At 50.8% G+C, this 26,577-nt stretch overlaps 2 protein-coding genes across 3 annotated transcripts in view; one reads left to right on the forward strand and one right to left on the reverse strand.

Moving 5' to 3' along the window:
• The window catches only part of LOC116938064 (uncharacterized), a 45,716-nt gene extending 36,507 nt beyond the window's left edge, over positions 1-9,209 (reverse strand). Inside the window, exons 1-2 of one of the 2 annotated variants that reach the window (XM_076064850.1) lie at positions 3,477-3,638; positions 544-602 (exon numbers count right to left, since the gene is read on the reverse strand). In XM_076064850.1, the coding sequence (XP_075920965.1) occupies positions 544-590 (47 nt within the window). In that variant the 5' untranslated portion in view covers positions 591-602; positions 3,477-3,638. Of the gene's footprint in view, positions 1-543; positions 603-3,476; positions 3,639-9,080 lie in introns of those variants that run through there. The other variant, XM_076064849.1, reaches the window with a different exon arrangement.
• Positions 9,210-16,192: 6,983 nt separating this feature from the next.
• LOC116938065 (uncharacterized) overlaps positions 16,193-26,577 on the forward strand; it is a 61,634-nt gene continuing 51,249 nt past the window's right edge. The window contains exons 1-4 of the mRNA XM_076064848.1: positions 16,193-16,625; positions 18,209-19,582; positions 20,252-20,344; positions 23,915-24,032. Coding sequence (XP_075920963.1) covers positions 16,389-16,625; positions 18,209-19,582; positions 20,252-20,344; positions 23,915-24,032 — 1,822 coding nt within the window. The 5' untranslated portion in view covers positions 16,193-16,388. The remainder of the gene's footprint in view (positions 16,626-18,208; positions 19,583-20,251; positions 20,345-23,914; positions 24,033-26,577) is intronic.

The following is a 26,577-nucleotide window of genomic DNA, read 5'->3' on the forward strand; positions in this document are numbered from 1 at the left end:
TGATGATGATGGTGGTGATGATGATGATGGTGATGTTGACAGTGATGGTAATGATGGTAATGATGGTGATGTTGACAGTGATGGTAATGATGGTAATGATGGTGATGATGGTGATGATGGTGATGATGATGATGGTGGTGATGATGATGGTGATGATGATGATGGTGGTGATGATGATGATGGTGATGTTGACGGTGATGGTAATGATGGTAATGATGATGACGGTGATGGTGATGATGATGATGATGTTGACGGTGATGGTGATGATGGTGGTGATGATGGTGGTGATGATGGTGGTGATGATGGTGATGATGGTGATGATGATGATGGTGGTGATGATGATGGTGATGATGGTGATGATGGTGATGTTGACGGTGATGGCAATGATGGTAATGATGGTGATGATGATGGTGATGTTGACGGTGATGGTAATGATGGTGATGATGGTGATGATGATGATGGTGATGATACTGATGATGATGATGACGGTGATGATGGTGATAATGATGATGGTAATGATGGTGATGATGGTGATGATGTTACCTCTTCTGCTGGTCGAGATCTCGGAGAATCGATGCGTGGAACGACATCGTCAAGTATCACTACATCCAGCAGACACGGAGAGAGACACGGGGAGAGAGACACGGGAAGAGAGACACGGGGAGAGAGACACGGGGAGAGAGAGACACGGGGAGAGAGAGACACGGGGAGAGAGACACGGGGAGAGACACGGGGAGAGAGAGACACAGTGAGAGAGACACGGGGAGAGAGAGACACGGGGAGAGAGACACGGGGAGAGACACGGGGAGAGAGAGACACAGTGAGAGAGACACGGGGAGAGAGAGACACGGGGAGAGAGACACGGGGAGAGAGAGACACGGGGAGAGAGACACGGGGAGAGAGAGACACGGGGAGAGAGAGACACAGTGAGAGAGACACGGGGAGAGAGACACGGGGAGAGAGAGACACGGGGAGAGAGACACGGGGAGAGAGACACGGGGAGAGAGAGACACGGGGAGAGACACGGGGAGAGAGACACGGGGAGAGAGAGACACGGGGAGAGAGAGACACAGTGAGAGAGTTAACAGACTCAGGGGCTTTCCAGGCAACACTTCCACTTATGAGTTTCAATTCTGAATCAACCACACAGAGACCCACAGACTCACCACACAGAGACCCATAGACTCATCACACAGAGACCCACAGACTCACCACACAGAGACACACAGACTCACCACACAGAGACACACAGACTCACTACACAGAGACCCACAGACTCACCACACAGAGACCCACAGACTCACCACACAGAGACACACAGACTCACCACACAGAAACCCACAGACTCACCACACAGAAACCCACAGACTCACCACACAGAGACCCACAGACTCACCACACAGAGACCCACAGACTCACCACACAGAGACCCACAGACTCACCACACAGAGACCCACAGACTCACTACACAGAGACCCAGGTACTTTCCGGACCTAGATGACGTCATTCAGGAACCACACAACAACACAAAGCTTCCCCTTGTAGCCTCTAGCGGGCAGTAGGGGCAAGTGCTGTCACACACACACACAGTCACTCACCCGCTCACTCACCAACTCACTCAGTCACTCATCCACTCACTCACTCGGCCACTCAATCACCCACTCACTCACGCACTCACTCGCTCAGTCACTCACTCAGTCACTCACCCACTAACTCACTCACTCACCCACCTGCTCACTCACCTACTCACTCACTCACCCACTCACCTACTCACTCACTCACCCACTCACTCACTCACCCACCTGCTCACCCACCCACTCACTCACTCCCCACTCACCCACCTACTCACCCACCAAATCACCCACTCAATCACCCACTCACTCACTCACCCACTCACCCACTCACCCACCTGCTCACCTACTCACCCACTCACTCACCCACCTGCTCACCTACTCACCCACTCACTCACCCACCCACTCACCTACTCACCCACCAAATCACCCACTCACTCACTCACCTATTCACCCACCTGCTCACTCACCTACTCACTCACTCACCCACTCACTCACCCACCCACTCACCTACTCACTCACTCACCTACTCACCCACTCACTCACTCACCCACCTGCTCACCTACTCACCCACTCACTCACCTACTCACCCACCAAATCACCCACTCACTCACCCACTCACTCACTCACCCACTCACTCACTCACCCACTCACTCACTCACTCACCCACTCACTCACCCACTCACCCACTCACTCACCCACTCACCCACCCACTCACTCACTCACCCACTCACTCACCCACTCACCCACTCACTCACCCACTCACTTACTCACTCACCCACTCACTCACCCACCCACTCACCCACTCACCCACCCACTCACCTACTCACTCACTCACCTACTCACCCACTCACTCACTCATCCACCTGCTCACCTACTCACCCACTCACTCATACACCCACTCACCCACCTACTCACTCACTCACCTACTCACCCACCTGCTCACTCACCTACTCACTCACTCACTCACCCACCCACTCACTCACTCACCCACCCACTCACTCACTCACTCACCTACTCACTCACTCACCCACTCACTCACCCACCCACTCACCTACTCACTCACTCACTCACCCACTCACTCACTCACCCACTCACTCACTCACTCACCCACTCACTCACTCACTCACCCACCCACTCACCCACTCACCCACTCACTCACCCACTCACTCACCCACTCACCCACCCACTCACCCACTCACCCACCCACTCACCCACTCACTCACTCACTCACCCACTCCCTCACTCACTCATCCACCCACTCACCCACTCACTCACCCTCTCACTCACTCACTCACCCACTCACTCACCCACTCACCCACTCACTCACTCACCTACTCACTCACTCACTCACCCACTCACTCACCCCCTCACTCACCCACTCACTCACCCACCCACTCACTCACCCACTCACTCACCCACTCACCTACTCACTCACTCACCCACTCACCCACACACCCACTCACTCACCCACTCACTCACTCACTCACTCACCCACCTGCTCACCCACTCACTCACTCACCCACTCACTCACTCACTCACCCACTCACCCACTCACTCACCCACTCACTCACCCTCTCACTCACTCTCTCACTCACCCACTCACTCACCCACTCACTCACTCACCCACCTGCTCACCTACTCACCCACTCACTCACCCACTCACTCACCTACTCACTCACTCACCCCTCACCCACTCACCTACTCACCCACCTGCTCACCTACTCACCCACTCACCCACTCACTCACTCACTCACCCACTCACCCACCCGCTCACTCACCCACTCACTCACTCACTCACCCAATCACTCACTCACTCACTCACCCACTAACTCACTCACTCACCCACTCACTCACCCACTCACTCACTCACCCACTCACTCACTCACCCACTCACTCACTCACCCACCACCTCAGCCGTCTCCCTCTCCACACTGCCACCAGGCAGGCACTCTTCTGGTTGAAGGCTGAGTTCGTGACTCCACCCACTCAGCAGGTAAAGTTGGGGACTTTCCGTCAAATAAAGACAAAGCTCCCCCGTGTAGCCTCGAGCACGATCTAGGGGCAAGTGCTGTTACACAAACACACCCACTCACTCAGCCACTCACTCAGCCACTCACTCAGCCACTCACTCACCCACCACTCACCCACTCACTCACCCACTCACTCAGCCACTCACTCACCCACTCACTCAGCCACTCACTCACCCACTCACTCACCCACTCACTCAGCCACTCAGCCACCCACTCACCCACTCACTCACCCACTCACTCAGCCACTCACTCACCCACTCACCCACTCACTCACTCACTCACCCACCGCTCACCCACTCACTAAGCCACTCACTCACCCACTCACTCACCCACTGACTCGCCCACTCACCTACTCACTCACCCACTCACCTACTCACTCACCCACTCACTCACCCACTCACCTACTCACCCATGCATCCACTTACTCAGCCACTCACTCAACCACTCACTCAGCCACTCACTCACCCACTCACCGACTCACTCACTCACCCATGCATCCACTTACTCAGCCACTCACTCACCCACCTACTCACCTACTCACCCATTCACTCACTCGCTTACTCACCCACTCACTCAACAACTCACCCAGCCACTCACTCACCCACTCACTCACCCACTCACTCAGCCAATACTCACCTCCTCACACCTATACACAGACACCTACACACACACACACAGATACCTACACAGACACCTACACACAGACACTTACGGTACAGACAGACACCTACACACACAACAACAACAACCGCCATTCGCTACTAAGTGGCAGTGACGTCACCACGACGCTTGTGCCAGGCTATGTGCACCTTGAGGCCACGTGGAGTGTCGAACGCCCGCTGGCAGGAGGTCACGGGGCAGACCCAGGTGCCACGGGTCGACTGACTGAGATGACTGGCTGATGCACCACCTGTGCCCCCTACTGTGCCAACCTGCTGTGCTTTAGCCACCCGGCGCTCCGCTCGTTGTTGTGAGCGTCGCTCCTCCGCCCTCCGTTGTTGTTGGAGGGCGACTGCCTCCAACTGCCCAGTAGCGTCCTTCACGAGCCTCCTCCACAGAGGCCGATCTTGACACCGCTGGTACCGGTCATCGGCAAGTCCACTCAGCTCCACATCCTCCTGTACCATGTCACTCCATCTCTTCTTTAGCCCGTTCCGCATCCATTTAGCCCCTCAATCCGGCCGAACAAAAGCTGTTTCGGCATGCGGTGGCTGGGCATGCGGGCTACATGACCCAGCCATCGCAGCCTTGCCTACTGGAGGAGCTCACCGATGGGACCTTGCCCAGATCTTTCGAGGATTGGGAGCTCCTCACACAATCCAGTCTGGTTAAACCCAGGATGGATCGTAGGCAGGCCAGCCTAAATGTTTCTAACCGGCGAAGATGTTCCATTCGGGGGGTCCACGTTTCGCAAGCGTAGAGAAGGGAGGGAATGACCGTGGCCGAGAATACCCGAAGCTTCATGCGGAGCGACAGACCAGGTAGCTTCCACACAGCGCTACGCAACCGATGAAAAGATATTGCCGCTCGACTGATTCGGAGTGAGACCTCTGCTGTTAAACTGGAGCCAGTCATAAGCACACTGCCCAGGTATGGGAAACTCTCCACTCTCTCCACAACTGCGCCATCACCGATTGGGAGTTGTGGGGGTGGAGTGTCTGATGGTACAAAATACCCAGGCAGGTGCTTAGTTTTGGTGGGGCTGATGGTAAGGCCCCATCTCTTAGTGGCACGCTCCAGTCTCAGCAGCAGCGTCTCCAACTCCTCCTCTGAAGGAGCAGCTATTACCAAATCATCGGCATACATAAAGTGGTTGAGCAATAGGGAGCCATCCCTTGACCATACCCGGGCATCGATCAGCCTCCCATTGTATCTGTACGTGATGGAAATTTCTCCGGTACAGCTACTGAAGGCTTCACAAACTACGTGGTCAAAATAGATGTTAAATAATGTGGGAGCCAGAGGACATCTCTGTCGCACCCCAAGGTGTACAGGGAATGGCTCCGACTCCCGGCCACGTAGTTTTACCCGGGCCCGCTCACCATCATGAAGGTCCTTAATGATCGTGAGCAGAGGGTCAGGGACTCCGAAAGCACGAAGAACAACCCAGAGCCCAGGCATACTGATGGTATCATAGGCCTTGGCCAGGTCAATAAAGCAGAGATGTAGGTCTTGTTGGAATTCCCTACACCTCTGCTATAGCAGACGGACAGAAAATATGGCATCTGTGCAGGACCGCCCTTTCCTGAAACTGCATTGGGGCTCCGCAAGCCTCTCCTCAGCGTGCTTGGCAAGGCGATTTTGAATAATCCTTGCCAGGACCTTTCCCGGCACACTGAGGAGTGAGATGCCCCTGTAGTTGTTACAGTCTGTGCGGTCCCCCTTCTTAAAGAGGGGGACCACCAGGGCATTCTTCCAATCCTGCGGAACCTGTCCAGTGGTCCAGACTGTTGTTATGATGTTATATAGGGCAGTCTGTGCACAAACGCCACCCTCCCTCAGCATTTCGCTTGGGAGATCATCTCTGCCCGCTGCCTTTCCTGGTCTCAGACTCCGGATCGCCTTCAGTACTTCCTCAACAGATGGCACCTCAGCCACTCACAGGGGGTGACTTCCTCCTCCACACACACAAATACACACACGCACACAGACACACACACGCATACACCTACACACAGACACCTACATACAGACATCTACATACAGACACCTACATACAGATACCTACATACAGACATCTACATACAGACACTTACATACAGACATCTACATACAGACACCTACATACAGACATCTACATACAGACATCTACATACAGACACCTACATACAGACACCTACAGACATCTACATACAGACACCTACATACAGAGAGATCCCCCATATAGCCTTAACAGACTGTAGGGGCAAGTGCTGTTAGCGAGCACCTATGAAGGCCGGAACGGTACACGAGGGGGTGGGTGGCCAGCACCACGCCCGACCGCCTTTGTCTCCCTAGTGGCAATGTTTACACACCGCACCAGGTACTCATTTGAGGCTGAGTCGACCTAGGGGAGGCCCGGGACCGGTTCAGATAATCGTCACTGGTGTTGGCCGTGAGCGGGAATCGAACCCGGGTCGCCAGGTTCATAGCGCAGCGCGCTAACCGCTACACTACCGCTCCCCACTTACAGACACCTACATACAGACACCTACATACAGACACTACACATACAACAACAACCGCCATTCGCCACTAAGTGGCGGTGACGTCACCACGACGCTTGTGCCAGGCTATGTGCACCCTGAGGCTATCACGTGAAGTGTCGAACGCCCGCTGGCAGGAGGTCACGGGGCAGACCCAGCAGGTGCCACGGGTCGACTGACTGAGATGACTGAGATGACTGGCTGATGCACCACCTGTGCCCCCTACTGTGCCAACCTGCTGTGCTTTAGCCACCCGGCGCTCCGCTCGTTGTTGTGAGCGTCGCTCCTCCGCCCTCCGTTGTTGTTGGAGGGCGACTGCCTCCAACTGCCCAGTAGCGTCCTTCACGAGCCTCCTCCACAGAGGCCGATCTTGACACCGCTGGTACCAGTCATCGGCAAGTCCACTCAGCTCCACGTCCTCCCGTACCACATCACTCCATCTCTTCTCTAGCCCGTGCCGCGCCCGCTTAGCCCCCTCTATCCGGCCAAACAAAAGCTGTTTCGGCATGCGGTGGCTGGGCATGCGGGCTACATGACCCAGCCATCGCAGCCTTGCCTGCCGGAGGAGCTCACCGATGGGACCCTGCCCAGATCTTTCAAGGATTTGTGAGATCTGGGCAGATCTGGACACTTACATACAGACACCTACATACAGACACCTACATACAAACACCTACAGACATCTACATACAGACATCTACATACAGACATCCACATACAGACATTTACATAGACACTTACATACAGACATCTACATACAGACACCTACATACAGACACCTACAGACATCTACATACGGACACCTACATACAGACACCTACAGACATCTACATACAGACACTTACATACAGACATCTACATACAGACACTTACATACAGACATCTACATACAGACACTTACATACAGACATCTACATACAGACACTTACATACAGACATCTACATACAGACACCTACATACAGACACCTACAGACATTTACATACAGACACTTACATACAGACACCTACATACAAACACCTACAGACATCTACATACAGACATCTACATACAGAGATTTACATACAGACATTTACATAAAGACATCTACATACAGACATTTACATACAGACATTTACATACAGACATCCACATACAGACATTTACATAGACACTTACATAGAGACATCTACATACAGACATTTACATACAGACATCTACATACAGTAACTTACATACAGACATCTACATACAGACACTTACATACAGACACTTACATACAGACACTTACATACAGACACTTACATACAGAAATCTACATACAAACACTTACATACAGACATCTACATACAGACATCTACATACAGACACTTACATACAGACATCTACATACAGACACTTACATACAGACACTTACATACAGACATCTACATACAAATACTTACATACAGACACTTACATACAGACACTTACATACAGACACTTACATACAGACACTTACATACAGACACTTACATACAGACATCTACATACAGACACTTACATACAGACACTTACATACACACATCTACATACAGACATCTACATACAGACATTTACATACAGACATCCACATACAGACATTTACATAGACACTTACATACAGACATCTACATACAGACACCTACATACAGACACCTACAGACATCTACATACAGACACCTACATACAGACACCTACAGACATCTACATACAGACACCTACATACAGACACCTACAGACATCTACATACAGACACTTACATACAGACACCTACATACAGACACCTACATACAGACACTTACATACAGACATCTACATACAGACACTTACATACAGACATTTACATACAGACACTTACATACAGACACTTACATACAGACATCTACATACAGACACTTACATACAGACATCTACATACAGACATCTACATACAGACACCTACATACAGACACTTACATACACACATCTACATACAGACACCTACATACAGACACCTACAGACATTTACATACAGACACTTACATACAGACACTTACATACAAACACCTACAGACATCTACATACAGACATCTACATACAGACACTTACATACAGACATCTACATAGACACTTACATACAGACATCTACATACAGACACCTACAGACATCTACATACAGACATCTACATACAGACACCTACAGACATCTACATACAGTAACTTACATACAGACATCTACATACAGACACTTACATACAGACACTTACATACACACACTTACATACAGACATCTACATACAGACATTTACATACGCGCAGTGTCCTCTCCTCTGTGACGCTGCTGTCGCCTGCGACGTTGAAGCGACTGCTTGGAAATCCCCTAGCTACGGGGCGGGGCCCAGTGAAGGGAGGGGGCGTGGCCGGGAAAGGGGCGGGGAGATGACCATATTTGGTGAAGGTGTGGGAGAGTGGCCGAGGGTGAGAATGGGCGTATCCATACCCTTATAAGGTGAGAGGGCGTGGTTACGCGGCACGTGGTGACGGAGGGTGGGATACGGGTTGTTAGGAGGCGTGGCCATGCCCTTATATGGTGAGGGCATGTCTGCCTGCCACTACGAAGCGTAATCTTGGGTTCTTTCGTTGAAGTCACGTGGATGGGTTAAAGTAAAATGACAAAATAAATAACAGAAACCCCCCACGACGTTTCGATCACAACACAAGCGGCCTTCATCAGGCGGAGAGGAGAGGGGGCGGGACCGAAACGCTTTATTATTTGAACCCAACCACGTGACTTTACCCAAAGACCCAACGATGATGTCACGCCAAAAACTTTAAGTCAAGATTCATACTCTACTTTAAACTTACACACTAATATACTCTAATATACATTTACACTATACACTACTCACTAATATACACTACTATACACTTATACACTACTCACTAATATACACTTATACTACTATACACTACTCACTAATATACTCTACTATAAACTTACACATTACTCACTAATATACACTTACACTATACACTTATACACTACTCACTAATATACACTACTATACACTTATACTATACACTACTCACTAATATACACTACACTACTATACACTATACACTACTATACACTTATACTATACACTACTCACTAATATACACTACACTACTATACACTATACACTTATACACTACTCACTAATATACACTACTATACACTTATACTATACACTACTCACTAATACATACTACTCACTAATATACACTACTCACTACTATACACTACTATACACTACTATAAACTTACACACTACTCACTAATATACACTTACACTACTCACTAATATACACTACTATACACTACTATACACTACACTACTATACACTACACTACTATACACTACTATACACTACACTACTATACACTACTATACACTACACTACTATACACTACTCACTAATATACACTTACACTACTCACTAATATACACTACTATACACTACTATACACTACACTACTATACACTACACTATACACTACACTACTATACACTACTATACACTACACTACTATACACTACTATACACTACTCACTAATATACACTATACTACTATACACTACTATACACTACACTACTATACACTATACACTAATATACACTATACTACTATACACTACTATACACTATACTCTACTATAAACTAGACACTACTCACTAATATACACTACTATACACTAATATACATTACTCACTAATATACACTACTCACTAATATACTCTACTATAAACTTACACTACTCACTAATATACACTATACACTACTATACACTACTATACAATATACTCTACTATAAACTTACACACTATACACTAATATACACTACTATACACTTACACTACTCACTAATATACACTATACTCTACTATACACTACAATACACTACTATACACTACTATACACTATACTCTACTATAAACTTACACACTACTCACTAATATACACTACTCACTAATATACACTACTATACACTACTATACACTACTCACTAATATACACTATACACTACTATACACTATACTCTACTATAAACTTACACACTACTCACTACTATACACTACTCACTAATATACACTATACACTACTATACACTATACTACTATACACTACTATACACTATACTCTACGATAAACTTACATACTACTCACTAATATACACTACTCACTACTATACACTACTATACACTTACACTACTCACTGATATACACTACACTACTATACACTACTATACACTATACTCTACTATAAACTTACACATTACTCACTAATATACACTACTATAAACTTATACTATACACTACTATACACTACACTACTATACACTACTATACACTATACTACTATACACTTACACTATACTATACACTACACAACTATACACTATACTACTATACACTTACACTACTATACACTACACTAGTATACACTACACTACTATACACTACACTACTATACACTAAACTACTATACACTACACTACTATACACTACACTACCATACACTACACTACTATACCCTACACTATACACTACACTACTATACACTACACTACTATACACTACTATACACTATACTACTATACACTATACTACAATACACTACACTATACACTACACTACTATACACTACACTACTATAAACTTACACACTACACTACTATACACTATACTACTATACACTACACTAATATACACTACACTATACACTACACTACTATACACTACACTACTATACACTACCCTATTATACACATCTCACAGGGTCCAATGATCGAACCCAAACCTCCTGTATACGAGGCGAGGTAGTCAACATCTCACAGGGTCCAGGGATCGAACCCACGACCTCCTGTGTACCAGGCGAGGTAGTCAACATCTCACAGGGTCCAGGGATCGAACCCACAACCTCCTGTGTACCAGGCGAGGTAGTCAACATCTCACAGGGACCAGGGATCGAACCCACGACCTCCTGTGTACCAGGCGAGGTAGTCAACATCTCACAGGGACCAGGGATAGAACCCACGACCTCCTGTGTACCAGGCGAGGTAGTCAACATCTCACAGGGTCTAGAGATAGAACCCACGACCTCCTGTGTACCAGGCGAGGTAGTCAACATCTCACAGGGTCTAGGGATCGAACCCGCGACCTCCTGTGTACCTGGCGAGGTAGTCAACATCTCACAGGGTCCAGGTATCGAACCCACGACCTCCTGTTCACCAGGCGAGGTAGTCAACATCTCACAGGGTCCAGGGATCGAACCCACGACCTCCTGGGTATCAGGCGAGGTAGTCAACATCTCACAGGGTCCAGGGATCGAACCCACGACCTCCTGGGTACCAGGCGAGGTAGTCAACATCTCCTAATTTGCATCAATGGGAGGGGTGCTGGAAATCCCCGTCATGTAAACAGTTTCATTTCCACCACAGACTCACCACACAGAGACACACAGACTCACCACAGAGACCCACAGACTCACCACACGGAGACCCACAGACTCACCACACAGAGACCCACAGACTCACCACACAGAGACTCACAGACTCACCACACAGAGACCCACAGACTCACCACACAGAGATCCACAGACTCACCACACAGAGACCCACAGACTCACCACACAGAGACCCACAGACTCACACAGAGACCCACAGACTCACTACACGGAGACCCACAGACTCACCACACAGAGACCCACAGACTCAACACACAGAGCCCCACAGACTCAACGCACAGAGACCCATAGACGCACTACACAGAGACCCACAGACTCACCACACAGAGACACATAGACTCAACACACAGAAACCCATAGACTCACTACACAGAGACCCACAGACTCATCACACAGAGACCCACAGACTCACCACACAGAGACCCACAGACTCAACACACAGAGACCCACAGACTCACTACACAGAGACCCAAAAACTCACCACACAGAGACCCACAGACTCACCAAACAGAGACCCATAGACTCACCACACAGAGACCCACAGACTCAACACACAGAGACCCATAGACTCACTACACAGAGACCCACAGGCTCACCACACAGAGACCAATAGACTCACCACACAGAGACCCATAGACTCAACACACAGAGACCCAGAGACTCACCACATAGAGAACCATAGACTTACACAGAGACCCATAGACTCACACAGAGACCCATAGACTCACACAGAGACACACAGACTCACCACACAGAGGCCCACGGACTCACTACACAGAGACCCACAGACTCAACACACAGAGACCCACAGACTCTCCACACAGAGACCCACAAACTTAAACAGAGACCCATAGACTCACCACATAGAGACCCATTGACTCACCACACGGAGACCCATAGACTCACCACACAGAGACCCATAGACTCACCACACAGAGACCCAAAGACTCACCACACAGAGACCCACAGACTCACCACACAGAGACCCACAGACTCAACACACAGAGACCCACAGACTCACCACACAGAGACCCATAGACTCACCACACAGAGACCAATAGACTCAACACACAGAGACCCACAGACTCACACAGAGACCCACAGACTCACCACACAGAGACCAATAGACTCACCACACAGAGACCTATAGACTCAACACACAGAGACCCATAGACTCACTACACAGAGACCCACAGACGCACCACACAGAGACCCACAGACTCACCACACAGAGATCCACAGACTCTCCACACAGAGACCCATAGACTCACCACATAGAGACCCATTGACTCACCACACAGAGACCCATAGACTCACCACACAGAGACCCATAGACTCACCACACAGAGACCCACAGACTTACACAGAGACCCACAGACTCACCACACAGACCCATAGACTCACTTACACAGAGACTCACAGACTCACCACACAGAGACTCATAGACGCACCACACATAGACCCATAGACTCACCACACAGAGACTCATAGACTCACCACATAGAGCCCCATAGACTCACTACACAGAGACCCATAGACTCACTACACAGAGACCCACAGACTTATACAGAGACCCATAGACTCACCACACAGAGACCCATAGACTGACTTACACAGAGACTCACAGACTCACCACACAGAGACTCATAGACTCACCACACAGAGACCCATAGACTCACCACACAGAGACTCATAGACTCACCACACAGAGACCCATAGACTCACTACACAGAGACCCACAGACTCACCACACAGAGACCCACAGACTCACCACACAGAGACTCATAGACTCACCACACAGAGACCCATAGACTCACCACACAGAGACTCAAGACTAACTACACAGAGACCCATAGACTCACCACGCATGGGTCTCTGTTGGTGTCTATGGGTCTCTATGGGTCTCTTGAGACTCAATGAGTTTCTGTGGGTCTCTATGAGACTCTGTGGGTTTCTTTGAGTATCGGACTCTGTTGGTCTGTATGGGTCTCTGTGGGTGTATATGGGTCTCTATGGGTCTCTGTGGGTCTCTATGAGACTCTATGAGTCTCTGTGGGTGCCTATGGGTCTCCATAAGTCTCTGTGGGTGTCTATGGGTCTCTATGGGTCTCTGTGGGTCTCTGTGGGTGTCTATGGGTCTCTATGGGTCTCTGTGGGTCTCTGTGGGTGTCTATGGGTCTCTATGGGTCTCTGTTAGTCTCTGTGGGTGTCTGTGGGTCTCGATGAGTCTCTGTGGGTCTCTATGGGTCTCTATGGGTCTCTGTGTGTCTCTGTGGGTGTCTGTGGGTCTCTATGAGTATGGGTCTCTGTTGGTCTGTATGGGTCTCTATGGGTCTCTGTTGGTCTGTATGGGTCTCTGTGGGTGTATATGGGTCTCTGTGGGTCTCTGAGTCTCTGTGGGTGTCTATGGGTCTCTATGGATCCATTTGAGACTCTATGAGTCTCTGTGGGTGTCTATGGGTCTCTATGGGTCTCTGTGGGTGTCTATGGGTCTCTATGAGACTCTATGAGTCTCTGTGGGTCTTTGTGGGTCTCTATGGGTCTCTATGAGTCTCTGTGGGTCTCTAGGGGTCTCTATGGGTCTCTGTGGGTCTCTGTGGGTGTCTATGGGTCTCTATGAGTCTTTTGTGGGTGTCTATGGATCTATTTGAGACTCTATGAGTCTCTGTGGGTGTCTATGGGTCTCTATGGGTCTCTGTGGGTGTCTATGGGTCTCTATGAGACTCTGTGGGTGTCTATGAGTCTCTGTAGGTGTCTATGGGTCTCGATGAGTTGTGTGGGTGTCTATGGGTCTCTATGGGTCTCTATGAGACTCTATGGGTCTCTATGGGTCTCTATGAGACTCTATGAGTCTCTGTGGTTGTCTATGGGTATCTATGAGTCTCTATGGGTATCTATGAGTCTCTGTGGGTCTCTATGAGTCTCTGTGGGTGTCTATGGGTCTCTATGAGTCTCTGTGGGTCTCTATGAGACTCTATGAGTCTCTGTGGGTGTCTATGGGTCTCTATTAGACTCTATGAGTCTCTGTGGGTGTCTATGGGTCTCTATGAGACTCTATGAGTCTCTGTGGGTGTCTATGGGCCAGGTCGCCTGTCTAACCCAAGAGCTGTACAGCAGCTCTGTAGGACCTGGCACGTGCTAACAATGTTTACAATTTTTATTTAAAGCTTTCGTGACTGCAGGGATTCATATTCTTGGTTCTTTCGATAAAGTCACCACGTCGAATGGAAACAATAAAATAATAACAATATAAAACAATATTTTTATTGACATCATTTTATTGTTTTATATATATTTTTTACTATTTTATTGTTTCCCTTCTACGTTACTTTACCGAAAGAACCGAGAATATGTTTACAATGTCCTAAAATCGAATTCTTATCAGGCACCCGCGTTGTCAACTCGTGCAGCCCGCAACTCTCATCGTCCACTCTGGCCTCTCCCTGGGTGTCATGAAGAGGGTCCATTGCCAAAAACGTCGAATTCACTGCAGTTTCAGACATCCCCCCCATTGCCCATCATGGCCGCCGTAGAGGAGTTCACTTCCGTTGCCACCCCTAACCAACATGGCCGCCTCCAACTTGCTCCTTATTGGTTAACAGTGGGGGGGGGGAGTCAAAGGTCGTGCCACATCTGCGCCCTCTCGCCCGTCCTAACTTCCGTCCCCCCCCCCGTCTTTCCCCAGTCGTCACTTCCGTTCCCCCCGTCCCCCGTCGTCAGTTCCGCCCCCCCCTCTCTCCATCAAACTTGCGTCCCCCCCCCACCACCCCTTCATATCGTCACTTCCGTTTCCACCCCCTACTCAAACATGGCCGCCTGCAACTTCTTCTCCATTGGTTAACACCCGAAAGGCGGGTGCCGGTCAACTTCGCTTGATCGTCACTTCCGTTTCCATCCACCCTACCCAATATGGCCGCCAGAAAAAGCAAAAAAAACTTCCTCCCCCCCCGTTGGTTAACAGCCGTGTGGCGTGCAGGAGGTCAAAGGTCGCGCTCCTTACCCAAGATGGCCACCACGATACAAACCACTTCATAAGCGTTTCTATCTGCTCGCCGCAACAACAACCACAACAACCACAACAACCACAACCACAACAACCACAACCACCACCATGTCGGACAACAACAACCAGCAGCAGCAGCAGCCGCGTCTACAGCGCATCGTCAACAACAACAACAACAACCTGAACATCAACAACAACAACGTGGCCGCTAACGGCGCCGCCAATCCGCTTATGAATGTTCGTGATCGCCTCTTCCATGCACTCTTCTTTAAGATGGCAGTGGCCTACAGCCGGCTGCTGTCACCCGCCTGGCGCAGGCTGCTCGAGTTCACCGTCCTGCTCGCGGTGAGGGCGTGGTGGTGATGGTGGTGGTTGTGGTGGTGGTGGTTGTGGTGGTGATGGTGATGGTGGTGATGGTGGTGGTGGTTGTGGTGATGGTGGTGGTGATGGTGGTTGTGGTGGTGATGGTGATGGTGGTGATGGTGGTGGTGGTTGTGGTGATGGTGGTGGTGGTTGTGGTGGTGATGGTGGTGGTGGTGATGGTGGTGGTGGTGGTTATGGTGGTGGAGGTGGTGGTGGTGATGATGATGGTGGTGGTTGTGGTGGTGGTGGTGGTGATGGTGATGGTGGTTGTGGTGGTGATGGTGGTGGTGGTGATGGTGGTGGTGATGGTGGTTGTGGTGATGGTGGTGGTGGTTGTGGTGGTGGTGGTTGTGGTGGTGGTTGTGGTGGTTGTGGTGGTGGTGGTTGTGGTGGTGGTTGTGGTGGTGATGGTGGTGGTGATGGTGGTTGTGGTGATGGTGGTGGTGGTTGTGGTGATGGTGGTGGTGATGGTGGTGGTGATGGTGGTGGTTGTGGTGGTGTTGGAGGTGGTGGTGGTGATGGTGGTGGTTGTGGTGGTTGTGGTGGTGATGGTGGTGGTGGTGGTGGTTGTGGTGATGGTGGTGGTTGTGGTGGTTGTGGTGATGGTGGTGGTGGTGGTGATGGTGGTGGTGGTGGAGGTGGTGGTGATGGTGGTGGTTGTGGTTGTGGTGGTGGTGGTGGTGATGGTGGTGGTGGTGGTGGTTGTGGTGATGGTGGTGGTGGTTGTGGTGATGGTGGTTGTGGTGGTGGTTGTGATGGAGGTGGTGGTGGTGGTGGTTGTGGTGATGTTGGTGATGGTGGTGGTTGTGGTGGTGGTGATGGTCGTGGTGGTGATGGTGGAGGTGGTGATGGTGGTTGTGGTCTTGGTTGAGGTGGTGGTTGAGGTGATAGTTGTGATTGTGGTGGTGGTTGTGGTGGTGTTGGAGGTGGTCGTGGTGGTGGTGATGGTGGAGGTGGTGATGGTGGATGTTGAGGTGGTGGTGGTTGTGGTGGTGTTGGAGGTGGTCGTGGTGGTGATGGTGGTGGTGGTGCAGGTGGTCGTGGTGGTGATGGTGGTGGAGGTGATGATGTATGTTGAGGTGATGGTGGTGAAGGTTGTGATAGTTGTGAAGGTGGTCGTGATGCAGTTGAGTGGGTGGGTGGTTGAGTGAGTGAGTGGGTTGGTGAGTGGGAGAGTGAGTGGGTGGGTGAGTGGGAGAGTGGGTGGGTGAGTGGGTGGGTGAGTGGGTAGGTGAGTGGGAGAGTGAGTGGGAGAGTGAGTGGGTGAGTGGGTGGGTGGTTGAGGGGGTGGGTGGTTAAGTGGGTGGGTGGGTGGGCGAATGAGTGGGTGGGCGAGTGGGTGGGTGAGTGGATGGGTGAGTGGGTGGGTGAGTGGGTTGGTGAGTGGGTGAGTGAGTGGGTGGGTGGTTGAGGGGGTGGGTGGTTAAGTGGGTGGGTGGGTGAGTGGTTGGGTGAGTGGGTGGGATGCTGCTGTTGTTAATGTTGATGTTGTTGTTGTTGATGTTGTTAATGTTGATGTTGTTGATGTTGTTGTTGATGTTGTTGATGTTGTTGTTGATGTCCAGGCCCTGCTGCTCCTCTCCACGCTGGTGTACATCCACGCCGCGTTCTCACGCTCTCCGTCCCTCTGCCTGCTGTCCGTTCGCGACCGCTGGCCCCGCGATGGAATCCTCCGAGTTCAAATCTCCCGTGGCGGTGGGGGGCTCACTAGTGGGGGGGTGCTGGTGGGTGGAGGTGGTGGGGGGAACTCCGCCACCACCCCAACATTTCCTGCTGATGGAGACGATTTGGTGGGGTTCCTGTCGCCGGAGGGAGACGCGGGGAAGATCCTCGCTCCGGAGGGAGACGCGGGGACACGGAGATCTCCGGAGGGAGACACGGGGACGCTGAGATCTCCGGAGGGAGACACGGGGACACGGAGATCTCCGGAGGGAGACACGGGGACGCTGAGATCTCCGGAGGGAGACACGGGGACACGGAGATCTCCGGAGGGAGACACGGGGACGCTGAGATCTCCGGAGGGAGACACGGGGACGGGGTTGTCTCCGGAGGGAGACACGGGGACGCTGAGATCTCCGGAGGGAGACACGGGGACGCTGAGATCTCCGGAGGGAGACACGGGGACGCTGAGATCTCCGGAGGGAGACACGGGGACGGGGTTGTCTCCGGAGGGAGACACGGAGACACTGAGAACTCCGGAAGGAGACGCGGGGACGCTGAGATCTCCGGAGGGAGACACGGGGACGAGGTTGTCTCCGGAGGGAGACATGGGGACACTGAGAACTCCGGAGGGAGACACAGGGATGGGGTTGTCTCTGGAGGGAGATACGGGGACGCTGAGAACTCCGGAGGGAGACACAGGGATGGGATTGTCTCCGGAGGGAGATACGGGGACGGGGTTGTCTCTGGAGGGAGACACGGGGACGGGGTTGTCTCCGGAGGGAGACGCGGGGACGGGGTTGTCTCCGGAGGGAGATACGGGGACGCTGAGAACTCCGGAGGGAGACACGGGGATGGATTTATCTCCAGAGAGAGACACGGAGACAAGGTTGTCTCCGGAGGGAGACACGGAGACACGGAGATCTCCAGAGGGAGACACGGGGATGGATTTATCTCCAGAGGGAGACACGGAGACAAAGCTCTCTCCGGAGGGAGATACGGGGACGGGGTTGTCTCCGGAGGGAGACACGGAGACACGGAGATCTCCGGAGGGAGACACGGGGATGGATTTATCTCCAGAGGGAGACACGGGGACAAGGCTGTCTCCGGAGGGAGACACGGGGACACGGAGATCTCCGGAGGGAGACACGGGGACACGGAGATCTCCGGAGGGAGACACGGGGACACGGAGATCTCCGGAGGGAGACACGGGGACACGGAGATCTCCGGAGGGAGACACGGGGACACGGAGATCTCCGGAGGGAGACGTGGGGACCCAGGTTGGTGTTTGTCTTCCCTTTCTCATCCCCGTCACCCAATAATCATTCTCTGCAAGATTGTAACACAACAACAACAACACAACAACAACAACCGCCATTCGCCACTAAGTGGCGGTGACGTCACCACGACGCTTGTGCCAGGCTATGTGCACTCACACACATACACTCGCAAACACACACTCACATACACACTCGCACACACACACATACACACACACTCACACACACACACATATACACACACATACACACACAACAACAACAACAACCGCCATTCGCAACCAAGTGGCGGTGACGTCACCACGACGCTTGTGCCAGGCTATGTGCACCCTGAGGCTATCACGTGAAGTGTCGAACGCCCGCTGGCAGGAGGTCACGGGGCAGACCCAGGTGCCACGGGTCGACTGACTGAGATGACTGAGATGAGTGGCTGATGCACCACCTGTGCCCCCTACTGTGCCAACCTGCTGTGCTTTAGCCACCCGGCGCTCCGCTCGTTGTTGTGAGCGTCGCTCCTCCGCCCTCCGTTGTTGTTGGAGGGCGACTGCCTCCATCACCCTCTCACCCCCTGTGTTGTGCTTTAGTGGTGCTTAGTGCTAACGGCACTTGCCCCTACAGTGTGTGTGAGGCTACACGGGGGACCTTTGTCTTTGTGCTCTTGTGATGTAGACTCACCTGGCTGTTGATGGTGACGATGGTGACGACGACGATGATGAAGAAGATGAGCTAAGCGTAGAGATGTTTGGGAATCAATCTATAAAGGTGAGGTGGGAATGGTGGTGATGGTGGTGGTGATGGTGGTGGTGGGGATGGTGGCGGTGGTGGCGGTGGTGGCGGTGGTGGTGATGGTGGTGGTGATGGTGGTGGTGGTGGTGATGGTGGTGGTGGTGGTGGTGATGGTGGTGGTGGTGGTGATGGTGGTGGTGGTGGTGGTGATGGTGGTGATGGTGGTGGTGGTGATGATGGTGATGGTGGTGGTGATGGTGGTGGTGATGATGGTGATGGTGGTGATGATGGTGATGGTGGTGGTGATGGTGGTGGTGATGGTGGTGGTGATGGTGGTGATGGTGATGATGATGGTGGTGATGGTGATGGTGGTGGTGATGGTGGTGGTGGTGGTGATGGTGGTGGTGATGGTGGTGGTGATGGTGGTGGTGGTGGTGGTGATAATGGTGGTGATGGTGGTAGTAGTGATGGTGGTGATGGTGGTCCGGCAAAACAACCCACTACCTCTTCATTGGTCCTGGACGGTAACTCTGTGGTGAGCAGTGCCAAGAGGGGAGGGCCAATTCCGATTGGCCATTCCCCTCATGGCGTTTGTAGCCACCACCACCACCACAGGGGCTAAACGGGGGCTCTGGACGGGTGCGAGGGGCTGGTAACCCCTCCACCTTCAATTAATTACCACTAAACCACGAAAAAAATATCAAACAAAGCTTGTGCCGGAGGCCCCGGGGGGCCAGGCGTCTATGACGTCTCCTGGCCAAACCCCAATTGGCGGAGCCAGGAGATTGAATCTCTACCCTCGGGGCTACTCCAGAAACAACGAAAAGCCACTTCGTGTGGCCACGTGGAATGTTCGAACGCTCACTGCGGAGGAGAGGCTGCCACTCCTCTGTCGGGAGCTGGACCGGTACCGCCTGGATCTATGTGGCATTCAGGAGGTCCGGTGGACCGGCTCTGGCTCCTGCCACCATGAGGGGTGGACAGTCCTCTACTCGGGGCAGCAGACTGCCAAACAACAGGGTGTGGCTCTTTTGTACAAAAGAATGAAGGTGGCATGGGAGCGTGGCGGTGAGGTGTGGGAAGCTGTAAGCCCCAGGCTACTTTGGGCTCGCATTCCCATCAACCGGAGGTGAGGAGTGGTGGTCGTGGTTACTTATGCCCTCACCGAAGATGAACATCCGTGGAGGGATGCAGGCAAGGCCGATGAGTCAGATGCCTTCTATGACCTCCTGTCACAGGTGCTGGCTAAAGTGGCCCCTCGGGATAGAGTCATCATGTTGGGTGAATTCAATGCCCGAGTTGGTCATGATACTGGCACCTGGTCTGGAGTGAATGGAGGGCATGGGCCAGATCAACTCAATAACAACGGTAGGAGGCTGCTAGATTTTTGTGCAGCCCATGGGCTTGTAATAACCAACACGCTGTTCCAGCATCGGCGCATCCACACAACATCATGGATGCATGCCGGGTCCAAGCAAGAACATCTGCTGGACTACATAGTGACGGACCAGCGAATGCGAGCCCATGTCCTTGACACCAGGACCTACCGTGGAGCTGATCTGCCCTCTGACCATCGACTAGTCATCTGTAAGATGCGCCTGCCATTCTTCCACTCCGGTGGTGGGTGTACACCCAGGACCCCATTCCAACCTAAAGTGGCCTGGTCTCAGCTAGTTGATGAAAGTTGCAAGCGAGAATTTCATCATCGCTTGCGGCTGGGATTGGCATCGTCCCCCACTCCTCCTGATGTCGAGGGTAAATGGGCGAGGTTTAGGACTGTGACTCATGCAGCTGCAATGGCTGCTTTGGATACGTGGTCCAGACCTCCCCAGAGACCCTGGCTGGCAGAGGGGGTGTTCGTTCAAGCTGGCTGAGAAAAAGCGACAGGCCCACTGTCATCGGCTACAGAATCCCACGTCAGAGAATGAGGAGGCTTACCGCAGCCTTCGCTCGGAGGTTCGGAGAGCCGTGAGGCGCTGCAAGGATGGGTGGTGGTCGCGGGTTGCTGAGGAGATGGAGTCTGCCTCAGTGGCCCGTGATCACAAATCTCTATTTAATTCCATCAAAAAAGTAACCTGCAGCACCACACCTATTACCATCATTAGGGGAAAGAACGGTTATCCAATCTCCGACCCCAAGGAAGAGGTTTTCAGATTTGCTGAGCGTTTCTGTGAGGTCCTGGGGGAGGGAAAATCCCTGGAAAACATCGTGGGAGAAAGTGGGAATGACCCTGCTGAGGCTGCAGTGCCTCAAATATTGGAAGAAGAAGTCACCCCCTGTGAGTGGCTGGCTGAGGTGCCATCTGTTGAGGTAGTACTGAAGGCGATCCGGAGTCTGAGACCAGGAAAGGCAGCGGGCAGAGATGATCTCCCAAGCAAAATGCTGAGGGAGGGTGGCGTTTGTGCACAGACTGCCCTATATGACATCATAACAACGGTCTGGACCACTGGACGGGTTCCGCAGGATTGGAAGGATGCCCTGGTGGTCCCCCTCTTTAAGAAGGGGGACCGCACAGACTGTAACAACTACAGGGGCATCTCACTCCTCAGTGTGCCGGGAAAGGTCTTGGCAGGGATTATTCAGCATCGCCTTGCCAGGCACGCTGAGGAGAGGCTTGCGGAGCCCCAATGCGGTTTCAGGAAAGGGCGGTCCTGCACAGATGCCATATTGTCTGTCCGTCTGCTACAGCAGAGGTGTAGGGAATTCCAACAAGACCTACATCTCTGCTTTATTGACCTGGTCAAGGCATATGATACCATCAGTAGGCCTGGGCTCTGGGTCGTTCTTCGTGCTTTCGGAGTCCCTGACCTGGGTGGGTGAGTGGGTGGGTGGGTGAAATGACCTCTGTAATGATGCTGATGATGATGTTACTGATGTTGATGATGTTGATGTTGTTGTTGATGATGATGATGATGTTGATGATGATGTTGATGTTGTTGAAGATGATGTTGTTGATGTTGTTGAAGATGATGTTGATGTTGTTGATGTTGTTGGTGATGATGTTGTTTATGTTGTTGATGATGTTGATGATGTTGTTGATGATCTTTTGTTTTTGATGTTGATGATGATGATGTTGATGATGATGTTTTTGATGATGTTGATGATGTTGATGTTGTTGATGATGTTTTGTTGATGATGATGTTGATGTTGATGTTGTTGATGTTGTTGTATTGTTGATGATGTTGATGATGATGTTGTTGATGTTGATGATGATGTTGATGTTGTTGATGATGTTGATGATGATGTTGTTGATGTTGTTGACCTTGATGATGTTGATGTTGATGATGTTGATGTTGTTGACCTTGTTGATGATGTTGATGTTGTTGACTTTGTTGTTGATGATGCTGATGTTGTTGATGTTGTTGATGATGTTGAAGATGTTGATGATGTTGTTGTTGACCTTGTTGATGATGTTGATGTTGTTGATGTTGATTATGATGTTGATGTTGTTGACTTTGTTGATGTTGTTGTTGATGTTGATGTTGTTGATGTTGTTGACTTTGTTGTTGTTGATGATGTTGTTGATGTTGTTGATGATATTGTTGTTGTTGACTTTGTTGATGTTGTTGATGATGTTGTTGTTGATGTTGTTGTTGTTGACGGTAGTTTGATTTGGAGTTGCATCCTCAAACCAATCAGGAGGCTCTGACCGCCACCGAGTCGGCCAATCAGAACGCAGCGCAGCAGCCGCTCCCTTCCACTGCAGATGGAGAGGGCACACAAGGTGAGTCACGTGGTGAGTCACGTGGTGAGTCACGTGGTGAGTCACGTGGTGAGTCACGTGGTGAGTGACGTGGTGGGTCACGTGGTGAGTCACGTGGTGAGTCACGTGGTGAGTCACGTGGTGAGTCACGTGGTGAGTCACGTAGTGAGTGACGTGGTGAGTCACGTGGTGAGTGACGTGGTGAGTGACGTGGTGAGTCACGTGGTGAGTCACGTGGTGAGTCACGTGGTGAGTCACGTGGTGAGTCACGTGGTGAGTGACGTGGTGAGTCACGTGGTGAGTCACGTGGTGAGTCACGTGGTGAATCACTCACCACGTGACTCACCACTCACTCACTGACCACTCACTCACTCACTCACCCACTCACTCACTCACAACTCACTCACCCACTCACCACTCACTCACTCACTCACCCACTCACTCACCACTCACTCACCCACTCACCACTCACTCACCACTCACTCACCACCCACTCACTCACCACTCACTCACTCACTCACCACTCACTCACTCACCACTCACTCACCACTCACTCACTCACCCACTAACTCACTCACTGACCACTCACCACTCATTCATCACTCACTCACTCATCACTCACTCACCATTCACTCACCACTCACTCATCACTCACTCACTCATCACTCACTCACCATTCACTCACCACTCACTCATCACTCACTCACCCACTCACCACTCACTCACCACTCACTCACTCACCCACTAACTCACTCACTCACCATTCACTCACCACTCACTCATCACTCACTCACCCACTCACCACTCACTCACCACTCACTCACCACTCACACAAGGTGAGTCATGTGGTGAGTCACTCACCACGTGACTCACCACTCACTCACCACTCACACAAGGTGAGTCACGTGGTGAGTCACTCACCACTCACTCACCACTCACACAAGGTGAGTCACGTGGTGAGTCACTCACCACGTGACTCACCACTCACCACGATCACCACTCATTACCTCCACGCTCACCACTCACCACCCTCCACTCTCTAGAGTGTGTGTGTGTATCTGTGTGTGTGTGTCTGTGTGTATGTGTGTCTGTGTGTGTGTGTATCTGTGTGTGTGTGTATGTATCTGTGTGTGTGTGTATGTATCTGTGTGTGTGTGTGTATCTGTGTGTGTGTATCTGTGTGTGTATCTGTGTGTATGTGTGTCTGTGTGTGTGTGTATCTGTGTGTGTGTGTGTGTGTGTATCTGTATGTGTGTCTGTGTGTGTGTGTATCTGTGTGTGTGTGTGTATCTGTGTGTGCATCTGTGTGTATCTGTATCTGTGTGTGTGTATCTGTGTGTGTATCTGTATCTGTGTGTGTGTATCTGTGTGTGTGTGTATCTGTGTGTGTGTGTATATCTGTGTGTGTATATCTGTGTGTGTGTGTGTATCTGTGTGTGTGTGTACCTGTGTGTGTGTATCTGTGTGTATCTGTGTGTGTATCTGTGTGTATCTGTGTGTGTATCTGTGTGTATCTGTGTGTGTGTCTGTGTGTGTGTGTGTATCTGTGTGTGTGTGTATCTGTGTGTGTGTACCTGTGTGTGTGTCTGTATGTGTGTATCTGTGTGTGTGTATGTATCTGTGTATCTGTGTGTGTATCTGTGTGTGTATCTGTGTGTATGTATCTGTGTGTGTGTATACTGTATCTGTGTGTATGTATCTGTGTGTGTGTGTACTGTATCTGTGTGTATGTATCTGTGTGTGTGTGTACTGTATCTGTGTATGTGTGTATCTGTGTAGGGGAGTACGTGGTGGAGTACTCACTGGAGTACGTGTATCTGTGTGTGTGTGTATCTGTGTGTGTATCTGTGTGTGTGTGTGTATCTGTGTGTGTGTATCTGTGTGTACTGTGTGTATCTGTGTGTGTGTACTGTGTGTATCTGTGTGTGTATGTAGGTGAGTATGTGGTGGAGTACTCTCTGGAGTACGGGTTCCTGTGTGTGTGTATCTGTGTGTATGTATCTGTGTGTATGTGTGTGTATCTGTGTGTGTGTAGGTGAGTATGTGGTGGAGTACTCTCTGGAGTACGTGTATCTGTGTGTGTATCTGTGTGTGTGTATCTGTGTGTGTGTACTGTGTGTGTGTATCTGTGTGTATCTGTAGGTGAGTATGTGGTGGAGTACTCTCTGGAGTACGGGTTCCTGTGTGTGTGTATCTGTGTGTATCTGTGTGTATCTGTGTGTGTGTATCTGTGTGTGTGTATCTGTGTGTACTGTGTGTATGTATCTGTGTGTGTGTATCTGTGTGTGTGTACTGTGTGTATCTGTGTGTGTGTATCTGTGTGTGTGTACTGTGTGTGTGTATCTGTGTGTATCTGTAGGTGAGTATGTGGTGGAGTACTCTCTGGAGTACGTGTATCTGTGTGTGTGTATCTGTGTGTATCTGTGTGTATGTATCTGTGTGTGTGTATCTGTATGTATCTGTGTGTGTGTGTATCTGTGTGTACTGTGTGTGTACTGTGTGTGTATCTGTGTGTGTGTAGGTGAGTATGTGGTGGAGTACTCTCTGGAGTATGGGTTCCTGTGTG

This window comes from Petromyzon marinus, unplaced genomic scaffold (genome assembly GCF_048934315.1).
Source record: "Petromyzon marinus isolate PM22_M1 ecotype Great Lakes invasive population unplaced genomic scaffold, UKy_Petmar_22M1.pri1.0 PM_Scaffold_81, whole genome shotgun sequence".
Classification (NCBI taxonomy): domain Eukaryota; kingdom Metazoa; phylum Chordata; class Hyperoartia; order Petromyzontiformes; family Petromyzontidae; genus Petromyzon; species Petromyzon marinus.